Source organism: Gossypium hirsutum, chromosome D06 (genome assembly GCF_007990345.1).
Source record: "Gossypium hirsutum isolate 1008001.06 chromosome D06, Gossypium_hirsutum_v2.1, whole genome shotgun sequence".
Classification (NCBI taxonomy): domain Eukaryota; kingdom Viridiplantae; phylum Streptophyta; class Magnoliopsida; order Malvales; family Malvaceae; genus Gossypium; species Gossypium hirsutum.
The window spans coordinates 3833053-3859540 of NC_053442.1; the positions used below are offsets into that span (position 1 = coordinate 3833053).

The 26488-nt window shown below is 31.7% G+C and overlaps 3 protein-coding genes across 13 annotated transcripts; 1 reads left to right on the plus strand and 2 right to left on the minus strand.

Annotated features, from left to right (window-relative positions):
- Window positions 1–11: 11 nt before the first annotated feature.
- LOC107944047 (kinesin-like protein KIN-4C) lies at window positions 12–9039 on the minus strand. Of its 6 annotated transcripts, none has more exons than XM_041095061.1 (28): window positions 8891–9039; window positions 8611–8724; window positions 8377–8523; window positions 8113–8265; window positions 7773–8026; window positions 7293–7468; window positions 7046–7170; window positions 6423–6459; window positions 6208–6299; window positions 5998–6114; window positions 5807–5920; window positions 5592–5675; window positions 5323–5512; window positions 4953–5053; window positions 4544–4642; window positions 4342–4455; window positions 4153–4269; window positions 3959–4039; window positions 3807–3878; window positions 3629–3722; window positions 3498–3529; window positions 3234–3319; window positions 2493–2564; window positions 2151–2381; window positions 1864–2008; window positions 1665–1751; window positions 1068–1586; window positions 12–746 (listed from the first exon to the last, which is right to left on the minus strand). In XM_041095061.1, the coding sequence occupies exons 2-28, from the start codon at window positions 8719–8721 to the stop codon at window positions 435–437; spliced, it is 3762 nt and encodes a 1253-aa protein (XP_040950995.1). In that variant the 5' UTR covers window positions 8722–8724; window positions 8891–9039; the 3' UTR covers window positions 12–434. The 6 variants fall into 6 exon arrangements, with proteins under 6 accessions (XP_040950995.1, XP_016733346.1, XP_040950996.1 ...); XM_016877857.2 differs by having other exon boundaries at window positions 7046–7152; window positions 8611–8744; window positions 8891–9030; XM_041095062.1 differs by having other exon boundaries at window positions 3234–3307; window positions 8611–8744; window positions 8891–9030.
- A 2192-nt stretch (window positions 9040–11231) lies between these two features.
- LOC107944050 (mechanosensitive ion channel protein 3, chloroplastic) lies at window positions 11232–17680 on the plus strand. Of its 2 annotated transcripts, XM_016877861.2 has the most exons (14): window positions 11232–11532; window positions 11917–12124; window positions 12207–12266; window positions 12480–12637; window positions 13431–13554; window positions 13642–13739; window positions 13822–13935; window positions 14303–14363; window positions 14680–14829; window positions 15340–15450; window positions 15530–15697; window positions 15797–15910; window positions 16271–16327; window positions 16656–17680. In XM_016877861.2, exons 2-14 carry the CDS (start codon window positions 12047–12049, stop codon window positions 17424–17426), a joined length of 2064 nt encoding a protein of 687 aa, XP_016733350.2. In that variant the 5' UTR covers window positions 11232–11532; window positions 11917–12046; the 3' UTR covers window positions 17427–17680. The 2 variants fall into 2 exon arrangements, with proteins under 2 accessions (XP_016733350.2, XP_040950997.1); XM_041095063.1 differs by lacking the exon at window positions 16271–16327.
- Window positions 17681–21259: 3579 nt separating this feature from the next.
- LOC121218207 (MADS-box protein SVP) lies at window positions 21260–25993 on the minus strand. Of its 5 annotated transcripts, none has more exons than XM_041095064.1 (9): window positions 25675–25993; window positions 25154–25356; window positions 23541–23619; window positions 22836–22897; window positions 22465–22564; window positions 22346–22387; window positions 21857–21898; window positions 21630–21775; window positions 21260–21515 (listed from the first exon to the last, which is right to left on the minus strand). In XM_041095064.1, the coding sequence occupies exons 2-9, from the start codon at window positions 25333–25335 to the stop codon at window positions 21500–21502; spliced, it is 669 nt and encodes a 222-aa protein (XP_040950998.1). In that variant the 5' UTR covers window positions 25336–25356; window positions 25675–25993; the 3' UTR covers window positions 21260–21499. The 5 variants fall into 5 exon arrangements, with proteins under 5 accessions (XP_040950998.1, XP_040950999.1, XP_040951000.1 ...); XM_041095065.1 differs by having other exon boundaries at window positions 25154–25353; window positions 25675–25831; XM_041095066.1 differs by having other exon boundaries at window positions 25154–25360; window positions 25675–25827.
- Window positions 25994–26488: the final 495 nt, after the last annotated feature.

Here is a 26488-nt window from a genome sequence, read left to right on the forward strand (position 1 = left end):
AATGAAAACCATTCATCTAAAAAGCTTTATTCAGACTAATAATTACATAAATAAATAATAAAAGTTATATAAACAACATTAAATAAATGACTAACTAAATATCCCAACCACTTTCAACTTAAAAGAAAAATAAAAAAAAAAGTACAATATTAGAAATAAAATCCCCACCGGAGGCAATATTTTTTCACCGAACCAATGAAAAATAAGCCCCCAGGGGAAAAGCTCCCATGCTCCTACCGCACCCCCGATTGTTGGGGTTCGGCAAGTTCCCATGGAACGCTAATAAACTAGTTCTCCAACTGTTAAAACGACGTCAACTCATCATCACTTTCAAGGATCCAACTCTTCATGTTGGATCCTTCTTGTATAGGTTAAAGGGCAAGGAAGAAAAAGAAAGAAAAAATAATCTAGGGAAAAGGAACTAACATCATAGTTTAACGGCGGCAGTTCTCTTTTTCTTCTGATGTTGTTGGAGCAAGGACGGTGGTTGTTTCCTTGTTGGTTGATTCATGTGGTTGACTAGCATTTCTTACTCGAAGCAATTTGTTGCTAATTGATGAAGCTGCTGATCGTATTGTGCTTGTTGGGCGCTCATCTGAATGTTTTGGAGGATCTACATTTTTTGGACTTTGGGGTGTTGTTGCAGTATTCTCTCGCTGTGAAGATGGTGGAGCAACAGGAACCAGTTGAACCACTGATTTTCTCCATTTCTTTCTCTTGTTAGGCTTTGGTGCATTATGTTTAGCCTGTCAAAAAAGAGTAATCTCAGCATGATTCTCTAAATCTATTGTCAACAACAGGCAAGAATTTTCCATATTTGAGTTATGTAAGGTCATAAATTGGTAGAAGTAAATTGGAGGCCAATTGGCTCATTTATTAAAAAATGATTAAATTAATCTCTGCATAATAGAACATACAAAATGAAATCTAACGTCTAATATAATGATCTTCATGGTACTTTTACCGCAAAATGAAATCTATCGTCAAATATAATGATCTTACCGCAAAATGAAATCTATCGTCAAATATAATGATCTCCATGGTACTTTTACCGTGATAAATCTTACCAATACGTTTCCAATGTCCGTGAGAGCTTTTCTTGCATCACCATTGTCATTTGTTTCAACTGCCTTCTCACTCTCTAATGCATTCTGTAATAGCACTGCACCATGAGCAACAAGGATCTTCTCTTCTTCATTAGTGCCAATATCATTTGCCATGTTTACTTCTATTTCTCTATTGGAACATTTGGCCGAAGAGCAATCACACGCCTGTCCACAACAACTTCCATTTGCTCTACAATGGCATTTTGATGTCTTGCACAAAGAGTTGTTACAATTGCAGCATAATAATCCATCAGTTCTCCCTTTAACCTCATTAACGTCTCCCTTGTTATTTTCCAAGTCATTGGCATCTGATTTATGAATTCCCATACTTAAAGCTTTGTCTCTAGCTCTATGAGCTTTTCTCCTATCCGGCTCTTTTTGGGATTTCACCCAGTCATCATCATCGCTCGCGTTCACGTCTGAATGTTCTGACGGAGATGTATCCATGTCCTCTGTAAAATTTACTGAGTTTCCCTGTTCCTATAATCATAATTTTCAAGTCAGAAGTAATTACTAGAAACCATTCCACTTTTTGTAAAGGAGGGGAGTGAAACCGACCAGTTTCCACAACTCATCAGTTTCGCCATTTGAGTGCGGGATGTAAGAATCCGCTGTTTCTCTAATGGAGTGTTTAATGATTGCATTCTGTTATAAGACTCATGTATACCAAATCAGAGTCTAGATTACAAGCACAAGGGACATCAAAGTAGAATATCGAAGAACCTTATTTTTAACACCAATAAGAAATGAAACTAACCTTCAATTTCACTTCACGCGTGAGAGCAGCCTTTTCTGCAGCAAGTTGTCTAGTTAGACCACTAAGTACCACCACCTTTTCATTCAGATCTTTCATTTCTGCATCTTTTTCTCGGCAATGAACTTCTTTATCTCGCAATGAGCACCTTCAAAGAAGGGATATCAGGTAAATACTTGAAGCAAAACTATGATAACGAAGCAAAAAGTGGAAGCAAATCAATTTAGTAAACAATGGAAATAGAAAGATTTCATGTGAATGCGATTTTTCTATTTGGAAAGATGCGTTACCTTGAGGATGATGCTAAATTGAAAAGATGATTCATAATATGTCTTGCATCACCAAGAGACCGAACATGGTTCCACCGTCCTCTTCCACTAAAAGTACGTTCACGTTCTTCAGCTTCAGACAGTTGTGAGGCCATAGCGACCAGAGTGCTAGAAGTAGCAGCAAGCATGTTTTCTAGAGCAAAAATCCTTGAGTTTCTTGCCTCAGCGGACATTGTCTCGTGATAATCTCTGCTGCATTTTGGTAGCATTAAAAGAAAAGTACCTTCACTAATATGGGAAGAAGAAAAAAGAAAAAAAACAATTTAAATTAAGAAGAGAAAAAACAAAAGCAAAAGTTTTAACCTTAATTCACTGTGCTTAAGTATCTCAGATTCTTCCTTCAGTCTTGAAACCTCCTTGGCCATCTTGGCTCTCCTATAGTACAAACAAACAGAACATATTTTGATATATCAACGCCATTATAATAAAAGCACCATAAGAAAGCTTCCATTTCCAAGCTGAGATCTTCCGTAATAGAAATTAATAGATATTAAGCCTTATGTTGAAAAAATTCTGTCATCCTCCACAAATCGAAGAGCATTTTGAAATCTAATTTATCTTTTACAGAATGACAAACAGTCATTTCTTTTCTTGCCTTTCCCTTGGAGGAGGGAGGAAGCACATTGGCAACCTTGGTCAATGCACAATCTTGTCTAAAATAAGTAGACAAGAAAATAAAGACGAAAAATAAAACTGAATACGAGACAATATAAAGAAATGTAAATGATCATGTTTTAACAAGCATTCAAACATCAAAGAAACAATTAAATGGTCAACCTTGTCAAACCAGAAGATCTAAAATAGTAGACATTAGCAACGTAGACCATAACTAAAACAATAATAAAGAAAGAAGGTTAAAGGCATTCAGCTCAGACTCCAAAGATTTAAAGCAGTGCACTCGTGAACCAGTGTTGAAGAGTACTAAAAGTAAATCCTGAATTGCAACAAATCAATGCTCAGACCATATAAGAGAAATAAACTGGAAGGCTAATCTATTTATAGCTTGAAATGGTATCTGCACATGGATTATTAAAAAGGACTCACTCTTCCACTTGATGTTCATATTCAGAGCGTACTTCATGTACCCGTACTGTGACCTCAAGTTCATGCTCCACAGTCTGCAGTATTGTCTTCAACAGAAGAAAACATTTTATATCAAAAAAGAAAGCCACTTAGAACATGAACTAAAATCTACAAGTAAAAAATATAACCCCTATCATGTCAATTCAGTAAGATATGTTAGACCAAAACTGATTGGTCTAAGCAATTCCAAATCATTCTAGTTAATCTGTTTGCTGCTATCAATACCTGAACTCCAGGACCATTGCCATTTCCAGCGCCTGCACATCAAATATATTATTGCCATTGAGTGATAATTACACCAAAAAGAAAAAGAGAGAGAGAGAGAATAAACTGCATGATGCAAAAATGGTTCTTACTAGAAGCTTCACGCGAGGAAGCCTTTCGGGATTCTAGAAGTTCCCTTAGCCTTTTTGTAGCCATAGCAGCCTCTTCAGTCTTCCTTTGCAAAACCTAACATGCATAAGGAAAGAGTGAATGCAGTTCCATAGAATTAGAAAGATCAAAGCTTTCCATGTAAAAATAAATGTCCCCCACCATCTTTTGCCTCTGATTTTGAGCTAAGAGCTTGTGCATCTCATACTCATTTCTTCTTCCCTCTTTCTTAAGCTGGTTGTCAGAAAAAAAGAGATTAATCATATGTTGAAAGAAAATTGTTGCTAGATACAATTCCCAGAATTTGCATGTACCTGATGGACCTCTTTCTCTCGCGATGCTTTCCATAGCCTAAACTGCTCGGATTCTTGCTTGATCTTTTGTTGCAGTTGAACCTAGAAAAATACACACACACATTATTTCTGGTAGCAAAAATTCTATTCCACTTTTGAAAGAAACAATTCCAGTTTTTAAGATGAAAAAATGGAGAGCTTGGGTCAATATTCACCTTCTGAGATTTGATTCTCTGAATCTCTTCCTGAAGTCTCTTGGCTGCTTCATCACTTCTTTGTTTTTGTCTCAAAAGCTGAGCTTGAGCATCTTGCTTCTTCTTCAACTCTGCAACCTGTAAAGCAAAAAGCTATATAGTAACTGATAACTGCTGTTGGTAGCAGGGGAAAAAAAATTCAAAACGCACCTGTGACTCAAGGACATTTAATTTGTGCAGGTATTCTTCCCTTAACTTTTGAGCACCAACATCAGAAGGAGAAGAAATATTGGCTAGATTTTGTCTGAGCTGATCAATTTCTTTCTGAAAATTGACAAATAAAAAGAAAAGGAATTAATATTATAGGATACCACTAATCACAAAATAACACTAACTTTAACAAGGGACTAACCTGCAAAGCCTTTTTCTCTAGTTCCAACTCATTAACTTTCTTCTCATAATGTTGTCTAAGAACTGAGGTGTCAGAACTTGTAAAACGTTTCATTTCAGCCTTAAACATATAAAAAGCCATTACGAAATATATAAAATGAAAGAACATGTGAAGGAGAAGGTAAAACCAAAATGGTCAGAAAAATATTTTGCATTTGAGTGATAACATAAACATCTTAACAAGTGATTCACAAAAAATTGTGGCAATAACTAGATCAAGCTGTTCTGCCTCTATAAGGACAGCAGGTCAAAAAATCCTGTAAACACTTCACTGCCAAATCTTCTTGAATCTTCTCATGTATTGGTAGCAGTAACATAAAAAAGAGAAACTGAACAACCAAAGTAAAACTGTAATGAACTAAGCACATTACCTCTTTCTGTTCAAGTCTTTTGTCCAACTCCATTAGTTCCAAGTCCAATTTTTCTTGGAGAGTAGAATGTTCAAGCTCCTTTTCATTATCCTCAATCTCATCTGGGTGAAGGAAGAATTATTCATATATGCCTTAGCTCTATGGTAAACTCTTGAAAAGTTGAAAAGTGAATCAAAGAAGAGTTGAAATGACAAAAATAGAAGAAGAGAAGAAATTAAGAATAACTTTGGCTGACAATTATGTGTTTACTTTTCAACAATGTAATACGTCTTATGATTGAACATACAAGAAAAGTTTAACAAATAAAAGGAGTTAAGTGTCTGACAAAATAATGAATAGTAACTAGAAGGTCACTACTTGCCCAATTTACCTGAAGAAAAATAATCATTTCCAGAAGAAAATAGCAAGTCCTTTGAGGTTTCATCTTCATCTTCATCTTCATCTTCATCTATGCAATCAGAAATTCGTTTACAGTTTGAGCTGCTTAAGCTTTTCACGCGTATCAATTCTCCTTCCAACTCTTGAATTTTCAAAAGATAAGTTTTCATCAAGTCAAAATCCTGGAATAATGCAAAAGCACGTGTGAACCAAAAATTATCTTTATTAAGGACTAGATTCAATAGCTGGCACAGACCTTACCTGATTCTGGTTAAATTCAATCTCATCCCATGATTTACCATTACGAACTAATTCAATTTTCATTATCAGTTTGTCTTTCTCAACCTGAAATATTAAATTTACATGAGATTCTGTTTTCTGTTTGACCAGCTACACAAGTATACTTCAAGCAAAAGGGAATTTTACATTTATAACAACTTAAACAACTAAAGACAAAAACAAAAGGGAAAGAACACCTGAGCATCAAGTGCACGTTGAGCTAATTGTTCATTAGTGAGTCTACGTTCTTGAAGCTCTTGTCGTAGCTCTCCATTGCTTGCTTCAAGTAAAGATACTTTGTGCTTGAGAATCTGGAGGGGGATAAAAACTTTAAGCAAGCAGGTAAAGAAAGTCTGGAGATATGTTTGGATGTTCTATGTAAAAGTACCTGAAGTTCATCAAATGATGCATTACCATCACCACGATAAAACAAAAGTTCAGCTTGCAATTGCTCAATTTGGCTCCGCATTGCTTGCAACTGAGATGCCATTGGATCACGGTTTACCTAATCAAGTAGAAGATGAGAGGTTGTTAGAACAAGAATTATAATACCCAACAAAGAACATTTCTTTTGCAAGTATTTACACGAGTGTCTTACAACTGCCTTATTCTGAATGTTTCGAGCACGATTGGCATATTTCAAGGTGTTTAGCGTTTCTTCAGCATTGGTGTCAGCCGGACTAACACAAGCTACAAGCAAATATAGAAAAAACAAATACTTCTGCATACTAAAAAATTGAAAGTAAAATCCTGTTACTAGTAATATATCAATAGTGACAACTTTTAATGCTATAAAAGATAAAAACAACATACCAATCATCACTGTTTTGCTGTTTCCTCCAAGAGAATCCTGAGAATTTAAAATTCCACAAAAAATGTTAGGTTCCCTTCTGGAGTAAGTAGTTTCATTGAAGGCCATTTTTATAAATATATTTTTATGTTTCATGCAAATTTAATTACAAAACAAGGAGAATTATAGCCAGTACATTTAAAACTAATAACATTCCAGATCCAAAGAAACACGAATATCACCACATCCAAGTAAAAAGTCTTAGAAAAGAAAACTGAACATATTTTCCTGTTCTTGATTTAAGAAACATCCATTTTCTAGATGTTAATGCTTTTCCATCATAAAATGTGACACAATAAGTCATGACTAAACGAGCTCACTTCTGATTGGCTAGTGCTTGACAAACAGTCTCCGCGTCACAAACGTATTGAGTATTTTTATGCATTAAACCTATGGCTAAATGAAAACTGAGTTATAACAATTTGATTTATCCTGTTCGACTTTTTTCTGAACAGTCTACTTCAACAAAATGAAAGCATCCAATTAAAATTACAAGTAGTTGAAATGATTGTTCATAAATATCTGGATAGATCACTATTTAAAAAAAATTTGCATTAATTAGAATAAAAAGAACCAAAGAGCCTGCCTGTAACAAGCGAGTCAACTTGCTATCACGATATGGTACATGTCCCCCTTCTTTCCTCTTCTTCTCATCTCCCAAGGCACTAATCACATTCCCTAGAGCTAGTAAACCTTTATTGATATGAATTCCTGAAAGAACAAAATGTCAAAATTTTAGATAAATAAATAAGTTTCATGTTGTGGCTTATTTAGAACCTATCACTATTTTAGTAAATAACATAAGGCATTGGAAAACAAATAATCAGATATACCTTCTTTAAACCGCATTCCATTTGCACCTGTTCGTTTTGCACGTTCTGAGCCAGCAAGGTCCACTAAATGAAGCTTTGCACATAAGATGTCATCAGCGGTATCATCATTTACCCCACTTAGGCAGCTAGCAATCTTCTTCTGCTCCATGCTTATTGTAAAGATCGCATGTGAACGACTGGAAACAGTGTGACGAGCATTGCATTTGAAATAAGCACAAATTTACAAAATATACGAAAATTACATGATTTATGACTATATAAACCTTATATATCTAATACATTGAACACAAACTAAAAAATCATTCTATACTCGTCAAAAACTAAGTAAATTGAGATATAAGCCAATTGCAGAACTTTTTTGTATCATTTAAATGATATTATTACAACGGTCGTGGTATTTTAAACCAAAGAGAATATTGATTCTGGTAAAACCAAAAAAAGGGCAAAAACTACTAAAACATATAGCTTCATAACCCTCACCTTGATTGGCTGTTCATATTGGTACTTCCTGTAGCACGAGATAAAGAACCTCGTGCTAAATTTGATGCCATCTCTTCTTTTGTCCGAACTTCTGCCTCAGTCACCCCAGAAAGTGTTATTCCTCCATTCCCTGCTTCCCTAATTTGTATCGGAGGTCTTCCAAGACCTGTAGGCTTCGGAAGGGATGCCCCTTCAACTTTAGACAATGAAGCTTGATGTGAGTCGAGTAAGTCGAACACTTCTTCCTTGAATATCTATCAAATTCAAATATTATACTGCATAAGTAGATTACCTGATAAAAAAAAAGTTAAAAGAAATATTTTTTAGCCAACGAAATTACCTCAATAAATGATACTCTTATCAAAAATTCCGTGGAGTGTTTCATTGTCTCAACTCTCCTAAATATGCTATCCATAACTTTAGGTATAATCCCACCATTACTTCCCTCCCCCGTGTAATTGGTTCCCATCGTATATGTTTTACCAGAACCCGTCTAAAGAAAACCAGAAATACAACATCATTGCTACTCAATAGTAAAATTTTATTGGGAAAAAAAACTTAATAATAATTAAGAAAACCCTCAATAAAACAAAATGAAACTAACCTGACCATATGCAAGTACAGTTGCATTATAACCATGAAAAAGTGCATCAATCAAAGGAGCAACACAATCATCATAAATAGCAAAAGAAGGCGATCCCGCTCCCCCATAAACGTAATCATAAGTAAAGGCATGAGACTCAATTTGAACCTATAATCGTAACCATAAAACAATAAATAAACAGGAATTTCTTTCGATATAAATTTTCAAATTCAATAACTTCATTATGATTAATACCTGAGGTTCGCCGGGAAGGACGGTGATGCAATCAGTGCATCCATGGAGAAGCTCTGCACTAATCAACGGTCGAATATTAACGGCGACTCTCACGGAATCGGGACTCTCCATCTCCTATATAATGCGATCAAAATCTAAATAAAAAAAAACCTAAATCAACGAAAAGAAAAAGGATAATCAAAGTATCAAACCATGAAAAACATCTTTAAAATTCACTGAAAATCAAATGCATCACATCTAAAATCCATTAACTGAGAAAATTAATTATTAAACCCTAAACCTGATTGAAGAACACAATGCTTGAAGGAGATGGAGCTTTTTTCTTTCTTTCTTCTTTTGTGTTTTTGGTTTTAAGTTTCTCTCAGACGTTAAAAATTTTGAATTTTCGGAGGAAAAAAAAGACGGAAGGTCTGAATTCAAAAATGTTAAATTGAGAGTAAGAGAGTTAATCTCACGTGACTTTCACGTGAGGTAACGTCCGACAACGAGACAGACAGGTAGGATAAGGTTAAAAATTGGGCGGTAGTTAGGGGCTTAGGCTTAAGGAGCGGTTAAGGTTGGCGCGCATTGGTCTAATCCTGTCTTAAACCTTTTTAAATCATTGATTATAACTAATTAAAACTGATTTTGAGTAAATTAAAGAAAATTAGATGGAGTTTGATTTACGTCACATGTTTTATTTTCCTATAAATAGAAGCCACATATTGGCGATAAGAAAAGGACACTTTAGTCAAATCAATTATTGTATCGAAAATGAAATTTATTGTAAAGAAAAAAAAAGTACTGAAAAATAAAATAAAATAAATACAGATTATCCCTCCTTTTTAGTTATTGCACGTAATAGATATATTTTTAATTTATAAATAATGTAATTTTATTTTAATATTTAATATAATTATATAAAGTAATATTATATAAGGTGTTTAATAAAATTAAATATATTAATTATTTTGATTACTAAAATTTTAAAATAATAAAACTTTAAAACCTTAATTAAAATCTTAATGAAATTTATAATGATAAATTTTAATTTTATATTATTCAAAATTTCGTAATATAAATTATATCTTTTATATTTAAAATTTAATAAGAAAATTAAAATATTATTCTAATATTAATGTAGTAATATTATAAATAATAATGTGTATATTTTTTCAAGTCAAAAGATTCCAAACTCATACTTATTTATGTACACACATATTATAAAATATGTATTATTAACCTAATAAAAATTTTAAAATCACGCATCCTTGTGTAATAGAATATATATCGTGTTTAAAAAAAATGCTTTTGGAGTATATAAATGTAAATAATTTGCAATATTACTCACTTTATCCAAACCCATTTTTGCTTAGAATAGTCTAAAATAAAAAATATATAAATTAGTAAATTTATCGATTTTTTTTATATTTTCAGTGTACTTTTATTTTGATTGATATTTTTTATTATATATTTTTTATATTCAGTCCATGTTCGGAATTTATAACTGTCCCTCCCAACAATATTGTTTTCAAGATTTGAACTTGAGTTTTTCTTTTAAAAATATAATATGCGCTTACCATTACACTCAAAAACTTATTAGTTTTTTATTATATTTTTTAAGTAAAAGTAAATTTACAATTGTAATTTAACTTTATATTAAATTTTACTCATTAACTTTTGTTTGATTAAATTTTATTAGTAAAATTTGATTTATTATTGAATTTTGTTATTCAAATTTAATTTAACATATTTTAGAGAGAGAATTAAATAAATTTTTTTAAAATTTTTTATTTTAATAGATAAAAATAATTAATATAATACTAGAAATTAATAAAACAAGTACTTTATAAAAAATAAAACTAAGTTATTCTCTTTTCGTTTTTTATGCATGTATTTATAAGTCTTTCTTCCAGGTTAGTTTATTAAATTTTAATACATTAAGAACTAATTTTTTTTAATTATTAAAATAAATTATTCGAAATAACACTTTTTTCTTGTTAAATTTTTGTTTTATATCATTAAAGTCAATATTGAGTGATAAAATTTTAATTAAAAAAATCACAATTTGTGATAAAAGTTAAAGTTTTGTGGTAAAATTCAAACGCATAAAAATTGAGTAACAAATTTGCCCATTTTTTCAACGTATCAGTAAATAATAATTAAAATATAGTGACAAATTTTAATATAACGAATTTACATTTAACCCTAAAATAACATATTATATAAGTAAAAGAATAAGTTAAGTGTCAAATTCAATAAATTAAGCTCACTTTATATTAATATAATAGAATTTTTTAAATGGTTCACCAATTTAATTAAATAAATTATAAGATAAAAAATGAAAAAAATTAGTTCAACCATTATACCAATTTACAGGTCAATTGATTTAATTCTTTTAATTGGGTCAATATTTTAATCGATTTTCGATTTAATTAATCCAATCAATTATTTGAGTTTAATTCAAACAACACTAAATGTTTCCCTTAGTATTAAGTTTCCTTTTTATATTTTATTTTTATAAAAGAAATTAAATAAACATTTTTTGTGCTTAATACGAAATTAAGTAATGAGATTTTAGTAATAATGTAAATAGTTGTATATGCTTAAAAACCTCGTGAGGTCAAAAAGGGAAGAGAGATTGTTCCAATGGATAAAATTCAACGCCACGTTAAGTATTTAGCAACCCCAAATCGCCGCATAAGGTTAAAAAAATATCACTACCTACGAACTTTACACCTTCAGAACTCGTTGTTAGATTAGACCACGTCCGCCTCAACAAATATCATTTCACTACCGTGTACGTTAGCTCTACTGTAGCGGCCGCTTCCGCCATCTCCACCCCCTTTCTCTTTAAAAGAAAATCTCAGCATCCCTTATCTCCAAAAAACAAAACAAAAAAAAAAAACACTCCGGGAAAGTATATTATATTTAGTCTCGACGGTAACGGATCTTATTTATTTATTCATTTTTTTCTCAGTTATATTAATTTATTTTGGTTCAATTTTGAAATTTCCCCTTTTTTCGATGGTAATTTTTGACCCTTTTTTTTTCTGTATTTCTAATTTCATGTTAAATTAGCGAATTATTTTTGTTTCGTCATTTATTTTTAGGTAATCAGGTTTAGTTTTTGTTTTGTCTGAATTTCATTTTTATAATCAGGCTTTTCTTTTACGATCTAGGGATTTTAGTTTGTGCTTCCTATAAATTATCCTTTTTAGTTACTCATTTCAGTTTCACTTGTTGCAATTCTTAACTTAGTTTGGTTCTTTTGTTGTAATTGAATCTTTAATTTCTATTTTCTTTTTGTTTCTTTTCTACTTGCAGGTATTAGTTGTTTGGAAAAATTTGTTGCTTGTTTGAGCTTTTTTTATGGTATAAAGTTAGTTGGAAGTAAGGTTGTATAAGGTGATATTGTCTTCCTGAAAGAATTTTGATCCCTTTCTTGTAAAAGGATATGGCGCTTGTTGCTACTATGCAATTGTCTAATGAACTGAAAGTTCACGATAGTCATGGATGCAGTCGCCAGAACATTGTATGTGATATTTAATCTTGTTGTTCAACCATTGGTATGTCTTCTTTTAAGTATTTGCTACTGAATATGTGAATGTCTACAGGGTGTTGTAGAAAAAGGCCGATTACATTTAGTTCGTACCAATCTTTCCTCGCATGCTATGGTATGATTTTCGTTTTCGCTGATGAATGAAGAGGCTTTTGTTTGCAATCTTTGTTTGGCTTTTAAATTATTACTCTCTATTTGCCAATTTTGTTCATTTACTTCTATATTGGCATACATGAGAGTTGGTTTGTGTCCGTGTGATACTACTTTTAAAAATTCTAATCTCTCAATAATGTCTGAGACATGAAAATTTCTTCTGTTTCTTATCCAGCGACAGGATGCTTGGAGTCTACATCTTTTGGGCAGTGCTTGTAGGCCCATAAGACCTGTATATTCCAGGTCTAATGTCATTCTCTGCCGATCTGTTCTGATTCCTACTGGGGGAAATGAGGTTCCTATACTAAAATCTGCGAGCATGTGTTTGACAAGGTGATCCATATTTGTTTCTTACTTTCTGTATTCTTGTAGATTTTTCTTCTTCTTTTTTTCTGTCTAAATACGAAAGTAGATACTTGGATTGTCAATCCTGTAGACATTTATGAATTACCTTATTTCTAACAGAACTCTAGCTAAATAGCTAAATTATTATGCATAGATTTCAGTTGTGCAGCCTTCCACAGCACCCTTCCCTACAGTAACCCTCCACAGATAAAGGCAATCATGTGTAACTCATCGACCCGACCTTGGTCTTCAAAATGCCATAGATTCATATGCTTTTTTATATTACAAAGATGCTTGAGCTGATCTACTACATTGAGCCTTTTCTTGCTTTCTAGTGCACTGATTTTCAGAAAGAATATTTGAGACTGACTCGTTTAAAGAATAAAGCCTTCTCAGTTTAGTTTTGTAATTTTTAAAATAAATGCAGTGCTAAACAGATATTTATCTTGGATAGGGATTTTCTTCTTTTATTTAGGGAGGTGCTAAGTGGTAGTTGGAAAACTTTCCTCACTAAGTTCTGAGAAGCATTTTTTCTCAACTTTGCTATTTATTTGAGAAGACTTGATAATGTCTTCTAATACTGATTATGCTATATTTCTCCTCCCCTTTTGGGGACAGCTAATTAGTTTTATAGTCAAATTAACGTTCTTTTTGGGTATAGTTAAGGGGATGAATTGAAGTTCTATTAGGTGAAGCTAGTTTAATGCTATTTTCTTGTATATCTTACAGCAACTTTTCCTTTTGTTCCTTAATATATAATCTCTGCTCTTTGATATGTCAGGGCATTTGGTAATTTACATGGAAGTCCTATAATACCTCAGTTGATCCCAGCGGTTGCGATTATTGCTTTTGCTGCTTGGGGTCTTGGGCCACTTATGCAGCTGGGCAGGGTTATCCTTTTCCATGTAAACACTTCACACTATTCTACATGCTTTTCTATTCTATGGTGGTTGAACTCTTTTATTAATTCTCTGTCTTGCTTTTTTCTACAGAGGAGCAATAGCAGTTGGAAGAAAAGTAGAACACATCATATTATGAGCTATTATCTTCGACCCATGCTGCTGTGTACTGGAGTGACACTTATCTGCAGGTGCCCCGAAAGGGATTAGAGTTGAATATTCATAGTTTTCCTGCCATTATGCTAGGTCTGACAATACTGTAGTTTCTTTCAGAGCATTAGATCCAGTAGTTTTACCCTCAGAAGCAAGTCAGGCTGTTAAGCAACGACTCCTACATTTTGTGCGATCATTATCAACAGTTCTTGCTTTTTCTTATTGTTTGTCAATGTGAGTTCAATGGACTGCTTTTACTTGGTATTCTTTAAACAAATGACTAATTTTGCTTATATATGTATGTTTTTTTTGTATTTCTATATTGATTAAATTGGACTACTTATCTTCATTTACCTTTTTGGTTGGAATGGGTTAGTTAGAGGATAGAAGAGGAGGCTCATGTGTGTAGATATTATTTCTGTGTTTACAGGGATTGGCATGCTAGTTTTTAAGAGTGCTTTGCTGCATGCGTATTAAGTTTTAACATTTCATCATTCTTGAGCATGTTATTAAGATAGCTTGTTGATTGTCCATTTATTTCTGCATGTCAGCCTAATTTTAGGAGCTTGAACTAATACGCAACCATGCATTTCTATTGCAGCCTGATTCAACAGGCCCAAAAATTCTTTTTGGAGATGAATGACTCCAATGATGCACGAAATGTATGTTCTGTCACTTTCTCATTATTCTACTTCTAAATTTTTTTTGAAGCACCTGCATCAGTTATCAAATTGCAGTGTGGTGGTAATGGTGTATCTTAGTTCTAGCAACTTAGGTCACTCTGATAATATTCCTGTAGTCTCTACCATTTGGTAAATGATACCCTGTCTGCAATGTTTTTCAGGAAACTTTTTAGTTTTGTTTTTTCCCTTAGATCATCTGTTAAACATCTGATGATTTGTGGAATAATAATGTATCTGAGAGCACTTACAGATTGCAATGGGCAAACCTGAAAACAAATTTTTGTTCTATTGATAGATGGGCTTTGACTTTGCTGGAAAAGCTGTTTATACTGCAGTATGGGTTGCTGCTGTATCATTGTTCATGGAGTTGTTAGGTTTTTCCACCCAAAGGTGGGTAACTGCTGGAGGACTTGGTACAGTATTGATCACCCTTGCTGGTCGTGAGGTAAATCAGCTGCCTTTATCCTTGTGATGCATAAAAGAGATTAAATTGCTTCTTATTTGTTGAAAAACCTCATTAGTGTCCTAGGTAATAAGTATCATGCATACAATGTAATTAAATATCAACCATGGATGAATATCAGACTGAAATCTGAAAGTATCTTGAGTGAATTATCCTAAAACTTCTGTGTTCATTGAGCCATAATTCTTCATGGTTGCCTTAAAAAGAAAATCGAGATATTCTTACATATCATAGTGTATATTATAATGTAAATTTACATAAGAATGGTGGTTAAAGCCTGTGGGGTTCCTTGATCTGTTTATTTCTTCGATGCACTCACAATATCATGTTTCTCAACTCTGGCATTACCTATTATTATTATGCATGTAACCAGTATGTTGGTTCTTGCCCATGATACATTCATGTTATCTTTATCTATATACTTATCAAGTTCTTAATTTGAAGCTCTTTTTGATCATTTTTCCGACTCAAATTTTTTTCTCGTGAATTCAGATATTTACAAATTTTCTTTCAAGTGTAATGATCCATGCAACAAGACCGTTTGTTGTCAATGAGTGGATTCAAACTAAAATAGACGGCTATGAAGTTTCAGGGACAGTCGAGGTTTGTGCTTACTTTGCCTCTGTTTAGCTATCCAAGGCATTGTACATCTTGATTGATTTTGTTTACTTTACTGTTTCAGCATGTAGGATGGTGGTCGCCAACAATTATAAGAGGCGATGACCGTGAAGCAGTTCACATTCCAAACCACAAGTTCACTGTGAATGTTGTGAGGAACATTAGCCAGAAGACTCATTGGCGCATCAAGAATTACTTTGCCATTAGTCATTTGGATGTTAACAAAATCAATGTAAGAGCCTGTAGTTCGTCTTGCTGTTAACTTGTAAAGTAAGGACTAGCTTGTCTTCCTTTTAGAGTTCATGAACCCTTGAAATTTTCTTCTATGCAGAATGTAGTAGCAGACATGCGGAAGGTTTTAGCCAAAAATCCTCAAGTAGAGCAGCAAAGATTGCATAGAAGAGTATTTTTGGAAAGTATCGATCCACAAAACCAGGCTCTTTTGGTGAGAGTTTTTACTTTTGGCATATTTTTCCCAAAAAAAATATTTCTCTGATTGCTTTTTGTTGAAATTGCTACATTGCAGTTTGTTCATAGATCTGATAGTTCATTTTGGCCCTTAAAGTTTATTTGAGCTGATGTAGCTTGTTCATAACAGTAGTTAAACTTCATTTTGGTCTATTGGCTGCCCATCTAAGCCCATTAGTTTATTTTGTCTTTCTTGCATTTATGTAATCGACATACTAACAAAATGCAAAATTTCAGCCTAGACTTTTGTGGCTGTTAACTCTTTGTTTTTTGGAGCAATGGAAATTGCTTCAGTTTGAAGTTTTTAACTCCTTTCTATTTGTTCATATTGTTTCAGATATTGGTATCTTGTTTTGTGAAAACTTCACATATTGAAGAATACCTGTGTGTTAAGGTAAACCCATTTGTACTTTGTGCTTCATGTAAAGATATGCTGATATAATATGAAATGGTGATTTAGAATCTCCATCTTAAAAAATAACATATATATTTATGAAATGGTGCATCATATATTATTGATAGTCCCTTTCTCCCATGGATAACAGTAGTGGATACGTTCCAAAAGCATGATAAAAAGAAGCATTGACAGTCTTTGCTCGGATGATAATATAATTTACGGTTAATTTATCCGTATGGCGTATGTACATTCATGACATGCATAGGTCCCGCGTACATTTGAAAAGCCTACATTCTGCTTGTATCTGATGATTGTATTGCAACAGGAAGCCATAATGTTGGATCTTCTCAGAGTTATTAGCCATCATCGTGCCCGGCTTGCCACCCCTATCCGCACAGTTCAGAAAATATACAGTGAGCCTGAAATTGAAGATATACCCTTTGCTGATACTATTTTCAGACGTTCTGGAGCGGCTACCAACCGTCCACTTCTCCTCATTGAACCCGATTATAAAATCAACAGTGATGACAAAGCCAAAGCTCCAACACGTGCAAACGAAGAAATACTAACTCCAACCTCAACATCTGACTCGAAGGGAAATACTAACTCCGGATCAGCATTGGACTCCAAAGAAGACAAGGTTATGGCTTCATCAACCAATAATTCTGGTTTAAGTTCAAACGAAAGTGGGAACTCGGTGCCTGTTGGTTCAGTTGAAGTCAACTCTGAAAAGCAACTCAGTGAGAGCAAGGGTGAAACCCGAAAGACAACAAGCTCGGGAAGGGTTCCAGTACCTAATCCACAATCCGCAAATGAAGAATCCGAAATCCCATTGGGTGATTCACAAGCAAAGCAGGATGTTGATAATAAGCCTGTACCGGTACCATCGGTAGCCAGGCCGGCTTCCTTGGAAGAGAACATCGTTCTTGGTGTTGCACTGGAGGGCTCAAAACTGACCCTTCCAATCGAGGAAGAAATGTCTGCAGAAATAGAGGAAATGGGCAGTCACCAGAGTGGAAGTAGGTCTCATTCGGTCGGCCAGGACAAGAAAGACAATGAGAAGTCGGTAGTTCATGGTGGCGCACCGAATAATTAGAGTGCTAAATCGCGCCTGATTGCCATTTATATATATATTTATAATGCTTAGCTGTGTTTTTTGAAGCTAGCATTATTGTTATTACCACTACTATTATTATTCATTGTGTACTCATCATTTGTAAATAGGTGGTTGGATTTAAAGGGAGAACTAAGTAGAGGGGGAAAGATACTAAGTTAGCATTCAATATTATTGTGGTATTTTGTTATTCAAGAATCTGATGACTCCAGTAGTTCCATATCTCGTTTTCTTCATTCCTTTCTTTTTAGGTAATATGCTGCATTCCCTTTTCTTTTCGCTTCAAGCTTTGATTCTTTTTCGATGAATAAATTCATAAATTGGTATTTAAATTATAATTTTTTTTCATTTTGGTGCATAAACTATTTTTGCCTATGTCAAACCGTTAAGTGTATTTAACTCAAAATTTGGTACTTAAACTATGCATTTTTTTCCATTTTAGTACCTAAATATTTTTTGGGTCACAAGTGATATTTAAACTATTTTTTTCCTAAATTGGTACTTTTGTTAATTCAAACATTAATTAAAGCATAGAGTCTATTAAAATTAACATGTGGCAAAAAAAAGACTTAAGTTTTATTCTTTTCCTTTTTCCTTTATTCTTTCTTTAAAACTAGCCACAAGTTTTCAATTTAATCGGTTCATTTGGTTCAATCAAATAAATTATTAAAAAATTATAAAAATAAAATATTTTAAAAAACAGAGAAAATTGATTCATTTGAATTTTTAGCTTGGTTTAATCGGTTTGTATCGGTTTCACCCTTACCTCCGGACCAGTGCCCGACTAGTTTCGGTCTAGTTCTAAAAATTGATTTTAATCAATAAATAACTTTTTCAATCCCATCAGGTAGAGTAAGCAAGTGGTGAAGTTCAAAAATAGAATTAATCGCCAATATCCAACCTTGGGATGACAAATTTTAAGCATTGCTAGTATTGCTAAACATTATGAAGGAGTAAGAAAGAAAAAATAGGAAAGTATAAAAAATAAAAAGAGATAGAATAATGTAAAAGAAAAAAGAAAATAAAAGAATTAAAAATATTTTTCAAAGTTTATATGATGTAATGGTTTATTATTGGTTGGAATTTTTTTAACGAATACAGTATTTTGGTGTAAATTGGGTAACATAATAACAGTTTAGGTACCACTTATGACCAAAAAACTATTTAAGTACCAAAAAGAAAAAATTTGTATAGTTTAAGTACCAATTTGTAGGTTAATCTCTTTTTAGAATAGATTTAAAAACAATTTAACTAATAGAAATATCAATTTGGAGAAAAAAAGTAGTTCATATATCACTTATGACGAAAAAGTTTAACTACCAAAATGAAAAAAAAAGTTTAAATACCAATTTGTAGATTAAGCCTAATTCAATTTGGTTCTCAAATTTTTTATATTAATTTTGGGTTTTTTGACAAAATGATTTTTTTTTCTTTTTTGGTGAAAAACAAATAAAAAAATTACAACCAACTAAATTAAAACAAAAATAATCTCTAGAAACAACTGCAATCCTTCTCTCCTGTCAAACCCATTTTGACTATTCAATCGATTTCTCTGTTTTCTTTAATTTCATTAATATTTTTAAAGATTTAATTTTTTAAATAAATCAATAACTCTGATATTACAATTTTCGTTTTTATCCCCAATAATATGGAAAAAAATTAATTATTTAAATAATATTGAATATTTCTTTTACCTAAATAATATTGACCTGGTGTTAGGAACCCAAATGGCATTTGAGAATTATTTATTTATTTATTTTAAGCTAAATCTACATTTGAAATGATGATTTGGAAAATATAAATTTGCGTGTGGCCCCATAAAATATAAATGAAGATTGTGAGGTGAATTCATTAAGTCATACACTAAAAGATTCTGTAGAGGAAAGTTAAGTTCGAATTACGTTAACAACTTTTTTTGTGTCATTCAGTGTACCCACATATATTGGCATACCTTTCTATTAGTTTTGAATTTTTCATTCAGTATTAGAGTCACATACCTAAAGTATTTGTGAGATCTTATGTCTGGTAGTTGTGCAATATAAGTATGAAAGAATACAATCTACTACATGTTCACCGCTCTCGAATAAGGGTGGGTTTGGATGGGCGATTGGGTGCGGTGCGGTGCGTTTAGCTTACTTTTTGTCTCACGCTACAGTATCGCTACAGTATCTAATCTCACCGCCACCGCTGTTTTTACACTAACCGCAGGTAAACGCACCGCCCATCCAAACTCACACTAAATCTAATTATGTCTATTGAAAAGTCTGGACGAGAGATCAATTCTAATCAGATGAGAGCCTCCTTGAACCGAAACAAATGGTATATGTACCATAAAGCTTGAAGCTACTTAAACCTCTAAAGAAGATAAGAGTAGTGAATTGCAAATCAAAGCATCATACCTTATTTTCAATAAAAGATTTGAAAGTGCTCACGAAGCATAGACTATTCTAGAAATTACACATGAAGAAAAACTTGAAATGCTTACCACCAAGTTTGAAGACCATTTCTGAATTTTATGATGAAATTTGCGATATAACTGATGAAGCTTCTTCTCTTGACGAGGAAAACTAGAAGGTGAAAATAGTTCGAAAGACACTACATTCGTTACCCTAGAAGTCTACAATTAAGGTGGCATCTATTGAGCATGTAAATGATGAGGCTAAATAGGTCACTACCATGCATGTAAATGAGCTGATACATTCATTACAGATTTTTGAAATGAATCCGGGAGAAGCTCAAAAAGTTGAAGTCCAGCATAATAGAAGCATTTCTTGTGATGTGAAAGCTGATGTTGGCACATTTAATGGCATAATTGCCTCTTTAAAGAGTTGCAAGAATAATCGTCTCTTATAAGGAATTTTGGTAAAGCTATCCAAAAGGAGTCAATGTAGAAAATTGTAGAAAATAGAAATAAAAAGAAAATAATTCAACGTGATGATACAGAAGTTATGAGCATGTCAAGTTTGAGTGCGTCAACACTCGTGATCAATAAAGTATTCACTTATCGTACAAGGATCTAAATTTTCTTCATGTGAATTATACATTTTTATTTCTGCTTTATAAACCTAAACAAGTAGATGTCTTAGGCTAAGTTACATTCTAGTCCAAACTCGGAAAAGAATTTTATAGATTGTTTTGTTAGGAATATTATTTAATAGAAACAAATAGCATTAAGTGAAAACAATGAAATTAAATAACTCTACTTAAGAAATAATCATCTGAAAGTAAAATCTCTTGAACTGAAATTAGGGGATCCTCGAAAAGCTTCAACCCAATTTGATTATCATTCGTACATTTCGCCATTTGATCAGCAACCATATTCTGAGATCTAAGGATGTGACTAATTCTTGTCTTCCAATGCCTCTTAAGGTAACAATTGATGAGACGTAATTCAACTAGATTACTACTGGCAGCTCTCCCTATAAGAACGGACTCCACAAGTAGTGCATTGTTACATTCTATCTCCAACTATCTGTAACCTTTCTCCCATGCAATAAGTAAACCTTCAAGAATCGCTCGAGCTTCAATGTGAAAGACCATTTCTTTACCAACTTTCAAGGTGCACAACAATTTTGAATGCATACATTCACAAAAATATAAATAATAAAGAATTTCTCATCACAAACTTAATCATATCTATTTATTGAGGTGTGTCGGATGATGCACATGCCATAAAATATTTCAAGGAATTTAGCAAATATTCATCTCCTCTATTTAATCTTTTTATTTTCATTTTTTTGTATTTAATTGCTTATCAACCTTATTAATATATACCTCATAGTCATTTACTAATTATGAGTTCTCAATAAAAGTAATTAAATAAATAACTTTTCTCCACATTTCTTCTGTATATTTGACTTATTTTCCCTTAATACAATACACATACACTAAAATCAATAAAACCTAAATTTACTAACATCTCATTTCGGGTACATTTATTTCACAAATAAACATAACTTGGGTTAAAACTCCACCTTACATATATAATAATATGAATAATCTTACAAAGGCTAACTGTTTATTCAACATACTTCATCTCTTCTCATTTGCTTTGGCTAAGTGAAAGGAAGCCTGCAAAACACAACGAAAAAACTAAGCATAAACTCTCATCCGCCAATAGAGTTCATTTGAGTTAAATTGAGATCTCAATTTACTATTGAGAATATATAAAATATCTAAACTTACCCTAATCTAAGAGAAGTATCAGAGCTATCATCCTCTAATGGAGGGCAGCTACTGCTGCAACTGCAAACATTTGTAACAGATTCTGATGACACACCTTCTTCCCCAACAACATCTGAATCTCTTTTTCTCTTGTACAATGTTGCCATCTGAAAACCCCCCCATAATTTCTTTTATGATATAATTTTGAAACAATAACAACAATACAGCTTGATAAACCAACTACCTACTTTCTCTTTAAGTTGCTTGTTCTCTTCCAACAACCTCGCTCCCTGCACATCAATATCAATTTTTGTGATCCCTAGTATTGTTGGACTTTTTAACGTCATTTCATTACAATAGTCAAGTCTATAATAATAGCAGCAACCATAAATTATAAACTACACTTTTTTTCTCAATTTTTTTTTTGTAAAATTAGTTGCATTTCTAAGTGAACCAATAAAATATTTAAATTTTATATTAAACCTATATTAATAGTATTTTATTAAATAAACATAATTTTTTTATTAAACATATAAGCTAAATCTCATTAATTAATAATATCATTAATATATTATAATTTTTAATTTAAGAATTTAAGAATTTATTAAAAAATTTAAATATAATTTAAATTTCAAATATTTAGATATTATTATAGATATATAACAGTCACATCTTCATAACATCCAAAATTTTGATGGACAAATAAGATTATTATAAAAATGGTTGACTATACTAACCTTAGTTTCAAGTGAAGAGATCTCGTTCATAATCCGATTGCTCTGTAAAATATTTTTAATTGTTAAAAAAAAAAATCAAGATGGGAAGCACAAATTAGTGAACATGTATATGTGTAAACCTTGGTTTCCAAAACGCATTTAAGTCCAGATTCAAGCATCCCCTCTAGTTGCTGCAATTCCTCGATGTTCAGTCCTTGAAGATCTTCCCCTCTCATCTGCCTGTTCAAAAGTTTAACTTAAAATTAAATATCAAATACCCTTTCGGATTGGTGTTTAAATCAGTCAGATTACTGATTCTCGATTTAATTAATCTAACCAATTCAAAATAAATAAATTTTTAAAAATAAAAATTATTAAAATAATAATTCAACTAATTTAATCGGTTTTTTAATCTCATTCGTATCATTTCCCAATTCAATCAAATTTTTATCAATCTCTAATCCATTCCTAATCTTAATTCAAACAACCAAACAGATTAGGGATTACTAACCTTAATTGGTGGGTCTTGTCAACTATTTCCTTGCTCAATCGTATGTTGTTATTGTTCTCCAGCTATAATAGAAAAATAGCATATTTACATTATCACTCCATTAAAAGCTATACTTTCAAAGATATTTGCAAACACATTCCATCTTTTAATATGAAAAAAGGTAAATAAATAAATAAAAACATTTTCGGTCCTTCTTAATACGAAAATAAGTAAATTAGTTTCTCTAAAAATTTAAAGTAATTTGATCTCTGCCAATTTCAAAAGTAGGCAACTAAGAACAAATAATCACAACGTTAATATTTTTTTGTCAATTGTACATATTTTTTTACCAATATAATAACAAATTTAGCATACAAAATTTATACTTGTTTCAATTTGGTCTTTACATTTACACAAAATATACAAACATTGAGGGCTAAATTTGTATCATACCAATCAAAATTACGTATAGTTGACGGAAAACATTAACATCATGATTAATTGTCTTTTGTTGTTTACTTTCGAAATTGAAAAAGATTAAATTACTTCATCTTTTTTCGAAGATTCAACTTATTTAATATCAAAATTGAAAAAGACCAAAAAAGTGTTTTTACCTACGAAATAACAATAGAAAGAAAATGTAAAGGAAAAATAGAAATAATAAGTAGATAATTAGAAGGATCTGAAGGCATGCAGGGAAAAATGAGATGAATTTTCGTAAAATACCTGGAGATCAAGAGAAGGTCGGCCCAATTTGTTGATATTGTTGGAGTGCAAATTATATCTTCCCAAAATATCTTTCATACTTCACATAAAGGGGAAAAAAATGATAACATTATTGTTTAGGTGAAGATTAACATGAAGCAAGAGGCAATTTCTAATACCAATTGCTGATATTTAGTTATAGTTATTACAAGATGAGAAAAGATTATACCCAAGAATGACTTTATATCAACACATGTGACTTCCACTCAAATCATAATCAAAATTGTATGAAAAATTAATTGAATTATTAAGACCTAATTAACAGTGAAATTAAACAATACTACCACAAAAACCTCCCTAAATTCGGCTTTACGAATTAAGTAATACCAACTTAGTTAAGTGAATGGGTGTTTAATTTTGATTAAAAATTAAAAATAAATTTATTTTTAAAAAGACTACAAATCTTTTTTAGCAATTAATTTTTTTAACTCAAAAATGGGTGTCTACTTTTTAGAATTAATATTTTGTATTATCAAGATTTATAGGCAATAATATGCTTTTCATTGATAAGGTTAACTAATTTTATCCATAGAAAAATATGACATATATCATATCAACATTAATAATAACACATTCAAGAATATGTGTATGAAGCCGATTGAGTTTTAGCTCGATTGGCATAGGCATTGTTGCCAATGCAAGAGGATATAGGTTTGAGCGCGCTGAAGTGCATTATCCTCTTATTTATGGGTTGGTAAGGGACTATGGGTAGTTTTAGGTATTATCTTAAAAAGAACAGATATAATCAGAATTTATAATAAGATTATTCAAAAAAAATGTGTATAAAAAATAACCCTTTAAACAAATATATATATATATAAGCCTTAGTACATGCATTCAACAGAAAGCATCATTTCATCCTCTAAATCATTCATAATATATTGTTTGGCTCATTCCATTACAGCATTCTTCTTATTTGTAAACAAGTAATTTGGCTTTTATAAATCATAACTGTTAGAGCCAATATAGAAAGGACTAAATCAAAACATATACTTTATTCTTTTAATATCATAGTTTTGATGGAAAATATCCCACATTTCGAAATATGCCTTTGATACTAACAAGTAGTCACTTCCCAAATCTATACAAATGGAACAACAAAAAAGGTGTCTATAAATTATATAAAACAACATATATTATATTGTATAGCAATATGTGTCACTAAAGATTCCCAACATATACCATCATGGAACAGTAATCTAAGGGCATAAGGATAGTAAAACAGGAAAAAGTACCAAAAATCATCTAAGAATGACAATCAATTAATAAGTTAAGCCATAAATCGTAAAATCCCAACATGAACACTACGTGACCGATGTATTGCCAACAAATATGTTTATAAACAGCTTTCATGATCCATGTAGAATGAAAAATTGAAGTAAAAAGTTTATAATCCATAAAGGGTTTCTTCATAAACTCAAAGTAGAGAAAGTTCATAGTCACAAAACCCAGGCCATAGCTATGAGATATTAATGGAAGGTTTTTCATCTTCATAAAGGGTACGATCTAAAAGAAGAACTTGCTGCAATAGTTACACATACAAATCTAAAAAAGAGAGTGCAAATTTTATATACCTGGAGCTAGCGAATTCAAATAGTTTCCCAGTTGCCGAGAAAATGATGAGAGCAACCTCAGCATCACAAAGAACTGAAAGCTCTTCAGCTTTCTTGAAAAGCCCTCTTCTTCTCTTAGAAAAAGTCACTTGCCTTGCAGTCAAGTTGTCAATCTTCTTGATCTTGATCTTCTCCCTTGCCATTTTTCTTCACTATCTTATCTTCTTCCTCAAAACAAAACAAAACAAAAAAAGTGATTCAAGTTTATCATTTCTCCATAGAAATAACAACTTGTATTATAATACGTAAGAATGACTTAAAAAAAGAAAGATCCAAGTGAGGTTTTCTTAATTTTTGTGCTTGTGTTCATAACAAAAAAAAAATTATATGAAAACCCTAGTGAAAAAAAAAAGAACATGTTCATCAGATCCAGGTGAATGAAATAGAAAAAAAGTACCAAAAACCCACTAATTTTAGCTCATTAACATGCACAAAAAAAATACAAAGGTCAAAGACTAGTGATTTATTTTCTGAAGTTTTACCTTATAAAGAAACTGGTATTTGGTTCTGAATTTGGAAGCTTGAAGTTCGGTAAAAGAAAGCAAAAGGCTCCCAATTAAAGAAAGTTAAAAACCCAGATGGAGAGAGAAAGAGGATGCTGAGCGTAAATTTGCTGCCTCAATAAAGGAAAGATTTAACTATTTTACCTTCCTTTTATATAAATAAATAATTAATTAACTGCAATTTCATATATATTTTTTAATATTTTCAAAAACCCTTTCCTTTTTGGTTAAAAGAGAAAAACTCGTTTTCTTTATTTTCTTCATTTCAACAAGCTTTTTTTGGGGGGTCTTTTTCATGTGAGGATGCCGGCTTTCCGTACATCATGGATAGTAATGATGGAAGGTATTAACCCCCACTTTGTAGCTACTGCACCAGCCTCCAATGGCACATCACTGCAACAGTATCTTTTTTTAAGACTTAATTTAAAAAAATACCCTCTAAATTATACCCGTATTTTCAAACCCCTACTTAAATTTTTTTTGGTCAAATGTGATATTTAAACTCAAGGGAAAAGCCATATATTTTTTTAGGAATCGAAATTAAATTATATTTTTTTTATATAGTAAAAATATAATTTTATTATTTTAATAATTTTTATTATTATAATTTTTAAATAATTAAATTAAATTTTTATTATTTTTAGAAGGTTAAAGTATAATTTTACCATTATTAATATAAAATTTTATAACTTAAAAAAGAAACTTAAATAAAAATTTTAAGGGGACCGAAATCCCTACTAACCCCCGGCTCCCCTTTGCTCAAATTTAACTTTTGTTACTCATTTTACCCAAA